The sequence below is a fragment of the Sturnus vulgaris genome, chromosome Z (assembly GCF_052056855.1).
Source record: "Sturnus vulgaris isolate bStuVul1 chromosome Z, bStuVul1.hap1, whole genome shotgun sequence".
Taxonomy (NCBI): Eukaryota; Metazoa; Chordata; class Aves; order Passeriformes; family Sturnidae; genus Sturnus; species Sturnus vulgaris.
In genome coordinates, this window is record NC_142283.1 from 72083605 (window position 1) to 72089788 (window position 6184).

Below are 6184 nucleotides of genomic sequence, written 5' to 3' on the forward strand. Positions count from 1 at the left end.
GTCAGTCACCTGCTTCGGGGGAAATTCTGCCAGACTGAAAGGCAACTCATCATATCCCCAGCCCTTCCTGTCCGGCCTCCTTATGCCTCCATGGATGCACATCATGCCCTCACACCCTCTTGTGTTAATGGGAGGAAAGTGATAAAACTTAGTCCCATCCAGCAGCATGTGCTAAAAATATAATGAGCAGCATATGAGACATTGTTTTTCAGATGATTTATAAAAACATCCCATGAGGGTAAGAGGAAGTATCTGCTTGTCTGGCCCTTTGTTTGGGAAATACCACTTGTGCATCGAGTCTCAGGTATGAAGGCATGAGCTGGCCAAGGGGGCCAGGCTGGTTTTCACCTAGGGGACCACGGTGCAAACACGACCCAGGGCTGCACTTGGCCAGCCAGGTACTTTGGTGGATGGAGAGCATTCTAGGGTGGCAACTCTGTCAGTTTGCTTTGTCAGGTGAGTTTGTTTTGTTTTTTTTGATATCAGATGCTTGTGGATGAGTCAAATGCATTCAGATTGCAATGCCATGCCCCAGTGATAGGACTTTTTTTCCCCCCTGCCCTCCTTTAGGGAGGAGTAGGACAAGCGTCATGCTATGTAGGTGACTGGATACTGCTCTGGAGGGCTGGAGAGGGGCCAGACTCCAGTGGGAAGCAGGTGAGAGTGTCTGAATGTTTTCACAAGTCTGAGGAGTCACACAAGTATGATTTGCTGGTGAATCTTTGTAGACTTCTGTGCAGCACCTACAGTGGCACATTTCACCAGGCTGATGAGCCTTCTCAGGACCACTTCACTGATGCCCTCCAAAATAAAAATCTTCCAGGCTTCTGCTGGTGATTAAGTGGGAAAGAACGGGGAGTTATGTCTCTTTGGGTTTTTTTCCTGGTTACTAGAAAAAAGAGCCTTTGGCCCAGAAGTTCTTAGTCCTCCTTGCACTGGAAATAATGAGCTACTGGGATGGTGCTCCTTGCCTGTGAAGCTGGGGAAAAGCAGCACAGTGACTGAGCAGGGATCCTGCTGCTGTGCTTGGCATAGCAGGGGAGGACCTCAGGGTCTCCTCTGCACGGACACATCTTTGGGCCACAGCTTTAGGGAAGAAGAATGTGCTCTGCACTATCCGTCTGCTATTCCCTTGTGATAAGCAGCTACATTTCCCACTCTTCCCAGTCTCCAGCTTCGAATTTTGGAGAAGGTGAAAAAACAGCCTGACAAAACGCTGTATCCCTTTCTGCCTGCATCTTAGACAAACCCTTAACTTGGATGTCTATCCTTTACAAGGAATGCTCCTTTACAAAGCTGCAGCTACTCTGGTAGAAGTAATGGGCCCCCAATACCACCCAAATATTCTGCAGCCAGTAGTTAACAAAAAATACTAGAATAGGTGTTTTATTTTGAAGTTCAGGATCAGGTTTCTGTTTTGTTCCTCTTAAAGGCAGAAGGCAAAGCCTCATCTCCCACCTGCTGGCACTCTGCTCTTGCCCTGGTGCTTTTGCCCTGCTGACATGGAAGCATGGAAGGAATTTGCATAACACAAACATGCTTTCACAATCCACAAAAGAAAACCTGAGTTATAGCAACCTTCGTGACTCATTTTTCTCGTAAACACTTCGTGTTTATTATCTTAGCACAAATTCAAGACATACATGCATGAGGCATACAGCAACACACCTGGCACACATCCAGAACAGGCCTTAAGGAAAACAAACTCATGTTGATAAAGTCATAAAGCAGATCCTTTGCAGAACTAACAAAAGAAATCTAGGGTGGACATCAGCAAGCGCTTGGTCATATACTGGCACTGACCTCTTGCGTCTATGCCTTTTTCCTGAGTACTCGTTGAACACTACCATTCTTAACAATGCACAGAAACACCTAAAACATTTCATAAAAAGCAAGTAGTCCTTGCATAAGTAGGCAGACAAATACTGTGCTAACACTAAACTTGGATATCCCCATGACAATGCATTTATGAATATACTTTTTTTTTGTAATATTCATATGCGCTACAGACTGAAGAACTGGGTGGGCTCTGCAAATCCACAAATCGTCTCCTGTTGACTTTGTAAGCAGCATTAATTGAACAGAACGGTTTTATTCACATACTTTTCAGCTACTAATGTGAATGCTAATGCTGAATTCTTCTGAGAGTTCCAGACAGGTGTGGTCATTGTTCATTGTTCAGTGTCCTTGAAGATTCCAAGACTCCACCAAGCGCAGGATATACAACAGCAACTCTTCTTATGAAGCTGAAGCTGCCTCTGATGTAGATTTGCCCAGCTGGATGCAGAGCTAGCCTGGGAGCTGGTGTTCTGCTGGTCTGAAAGCCTTTGCATTTATTTTTCAGTACCTGAAAAACTGACCTATGTACATGTCAGCAAAATGCACTGCTTTGCAGTAGTAAGATAAATAACAACTGTTCTTGAAACATCATGTTCTCCCTGAAAAGGTACTGGCAAGGTTAGAGGGGAAGAGAAACATGCACGTGGCTCAAGACAACAGCAGAGCTCCCTGTAACACCACCGGGATGGATGGGGTTAAGTCTTCCACGTGGAAAGGAGGCAAAGTCAGTCAGCTTCTGCTCAGTGACAGAAGTCAGTGTCAATAGGTAACAGCCCCTGCACAGCTGTTTATGAGAGTGACCAGAGTTATATAATTACAGTCTTGCAAAGGCAGATTAAGAAGAGATAACAGAAAAATAAATTATAAATACAAACAAGAATTCACTACAAGACAGGAGAAGACATAATTTGAATAGACACAAATACTAAAGTGTAACTATACAGCCTTATAAAATGCAAATGCACTTATATACAAGTTAAGAGAAGGAACTCTGACCAGTGACTTTAGAGGTAGCTATGAAACAGCTTCAGCCCTATTCTTGCTATCTTGGACCCGTGAAAAATACTGTTTAGGATGGACCTGACATGAAATGACTGGCAAACTTACTGTTTGCCTTGTCAGCAATCAAGATGTTTAGCTGAGCTCCTCGGAAGCCAGCCAAAGGTAATATCCCCGCAGTGAGATGGGTCATTCCCATGTAACCCCTCAGTGGCAACCATGCATCACCATCCAGTGGATGTGCTGCAGCAGCTCCACCATTCTGGAACTGAAACAAGGAGGCCATGAAATGAAGTGGAAATAAAGTACAAGGGAACAGCCTTTTCCCGTAAGTATAATTAAACATTCAAACATCTAAGGCTACTTTCTTGTACCACTGTGATGCTCAATTCTATTGATATTATTTCTTCAAAGAGAGGTAGATGCTTTCTTTGAATAAATAACATTCTCAGCAAAACTTGAGACTCAACTTTAAAATCTACTTCTATTGAAGTTATTTTAAGGACTTATAAGGACACAGCAGAATTGTACTGTTATCAAGAAATTCTTTGTAATATTGAAGGAATCCTTCCACAATTACCTCAATATCTGTGTTTATGTAATATGTATTCATATATGTATCTTATATAATGCCAAAATATGCTTCTATCTCTGAAGCATGATTTATTTCCTGTATCATCAGAAAATATTGTGCCTTTTTTGTTTATATAATACCTTTCTATATTGAGTTTTGTCGGATTTTGAACATTTTTTCACACTGTGTTTTGAGATTAAACGAACAGCTTTCAATTAATAGTTCTGTTAAATTCTCATGACATGCACTATCAGTGCACATATTCATATTTTATGTATACTTACTATATATAAACTTATACTATATATTTATAATATAGACTAGAGCTATGAAACACTGTGTTAATTCTTAGAATAACTTTTAGTCTGCGAAACAACATCCTATAACAAATAATCTTTCAATGGAGATAGTGGTTGTCTTTAACAAATTTTAATTCCAGATCGCCGTCCAGCAGAATTCCGTAGTTCAGAAAAGAGGAGCAGTCAAAAATCCAGCAACTGGCTTTTCCTTTGTGGTATGTGATCCCAAGTTCCAAAACACTAGCACTTTTTTTGGCTTCATCCTGGAGGAGGGCTGAACTCCTCGGTGAAACATGGCAGTGGGACATGAGGAGCAGAAGGTGACTGGGGAGCTCGGGTTCCTGAAAGTGTTCTCAGACCACGGTGAAGGGCAAGTTCAGTCTTGCCCCAAATCTCCCCATGTCACCAGCTTACCACAAGTCACCACTGCACAGTTTAGGGACTCTGCCCATCGTTATCTTTTTTTCCCACATGGCATTCATACGCCAGTATTGCTGTAACATTCTTCAGAGAAATCATGTGATAGCCATCTTCCAGCGGCTCCGGGCAGCTAAAAATACAACGCAGCGAGATTTGAGGTCTCTTCATCTCCCACTGTCTGTGGAGCCTTTTCTTCCAAATCCACAAAGCCAAGGTCTTCCTCTGTTCCGCTCGCCGTGTCCGCGGGCAGCCCGCGTTTCGGGGTTCGGCGAGAACAGCTTGGAGAACAGGTTGAGAAGCCTCTGCCGCAGGTTCAATCTGTCGCCGATGCGAGCCAGTTCCAGGGCGCACTCCGCCGCCGCCGCCTCCCGTCCTGCTGAAAAGCGCGTCGTTACCGCTTTAATAAGATCCCCACAGTATCGTACTTTTAGTCCAATTTTCATACTTTTTCCTCCTCGTGAAGCACACCCCACCCCGCGCCCTTTCTGCCCCCCACTCGCTGGGAGCAGCAGCTGTGTTCCTCTCGCCTGCACACGGGGGTTCGCAGCCGCGTCCGGCGCTGGCCGCCTGCGCGGTGCTGGAGCCGGGCAGCAGCACCTGGGCGCAGGACGGTGTATCCCTGTCCCATCCCTGTCCCATCCTTGTGCCGTCCCGTTCCCCCCTTTCCCTTCCCCCTCCGGTACCTGTAGGAGCGGCTGGCGGCGTGGTTTTGCGCAGAGACCGGCCAGGCATCATCGCGGCGGCGGGGAGAGACTCGGCGGGGCACGGAGAGCCCGGGCTCGGTTCGACAGGGCACGGAATGTCTGTGCTCGACGGGGCACAGAGAGCTCAGACTCTGTTCAGGGCACGGGGCTCCCACGATGTGCTCGGGTCGGAGGCAGTCGCGTACTGCCGGCACGGGAGCCGAGCGGGGCGCTAAAAGCTGGAAGTCCAGCGGGGATTTCCCTCAGCGGTGACGTAGCGAAAAGGCGCGGGGATTCCGCCCCCCCGGCGGGCAGGCGGCGGCGTGCCCGGGCAGAGCGGGGCCGGAACGGGGACACCGCCTACGCTTCCGGAGAGGGCTGGAGGGATGCGGTGTGCGCGGCAGGAGGGATGGGAGGATGGGCTGTGTGCTGGGCAGGCGAGGTGGAGGTGTGCTGAGGAATGGAGGGTGAGGTGGGCTTGTGGTGGGTCAGGGGAGATGAACGGGGGGGTTTGCATCATCTGGGCAAGAAGAGGCAGAGCAGCGAGGTGGGATTGCTCTAGGCAAAGAGAGATGGGAGGGTGGGCTGGGCTTGTGGCTGTGGTGGTGGTCCAGGAAAGGTGGAAAGAGTTCCAATGATGATGTTGAGGAAGAATGGTGGAGGGATGGAGAGTGCTTGGATAAGCAGAACAAATGGATAGGGTGTGTTATTATCACAGAAGCGTAGAATAGTTTGATTTGTAAGGGACTTCTTAAAGGTTATTGAGACCAGCCCCCCTGTATTTTGCTGCTTGTAGCCACAAAGACAGAAAGATCTTCAACTAGATCAGGTTGCCCGAAGCCCCAGGAACATCCACCACCTCTCTGAAGAGGCACAACCTGTGCCAGTACTTCACCACACAAATAAAAAATTCTTCCTTATAGCTATTCTAATCAATGCACCTCTAGTTTAAATCATTACTCTTTGTCCTATTGCAAAAGGCCCTTCTCAAATGTCTGTCCCAGTCTTTTTTATAGGTCTCCTTCAGGTACTGGAAAGCTGCCATAAAGAATCCCCAGAGCCCCCTTTCAACCAGGCTGAGCAACCCCAATTCTCTAAACCTTCTTTCTATTCGAAGTGATGGTGACCTTGCCCTCAAACCAACCAAGGGGAAACAAGCTAGCCTATAGTCATGTACCACTTGCAGCAACTTGGGTCCACCTCCCACTGCTGGATCTTCCCTGTGGCAGTGCAGTACATGCATGCCATGCCTCTGGCTGACACATACCAGGGCACATTTACCTGTGCCTTCTGTATTTTTAGATGGTGCTTTTTGCAAGAAGCAAGAGCTGGAACAAAGTCATCCTTATGCATTTGTGATTGTTGCACAA

The 6184-nt window shown here is 47.0% G+C and overlaps 1 protein-coding gene across 1 annotated transcript; it reads right to left on the bottom strand.

Moving 5' to 3' along the window:
- Nucleotides 1–1590: 1590 nt before the first annotated feature.
- Nucleotides 1591–5155, bottom strand: PMAIP1 (phorbol-12-myristate-13-acetate-induced protein 1). Its single transcript, XM_014875478.2, has 2 exons — nucleotides 4815–5155; nucleotides 1591–4504 (listed from the first exon to the last, which is right to left on the bottom strand). The coding sequence occupies exons 1-2, from the start codon at nucleotides 4864–4866 to the stop codon at nucleotides 4296–4298; spliced, it is 261 nt and encodes an 86-aa protein (XP_014730964.1). The 5' UTR covers nucleotides 4867–5155; the 3' UTR covers nucleotides 1591–4295.
- Between the last annotated feature and the right edge of the window lie 1029 nt (nucleotides 5156–6184).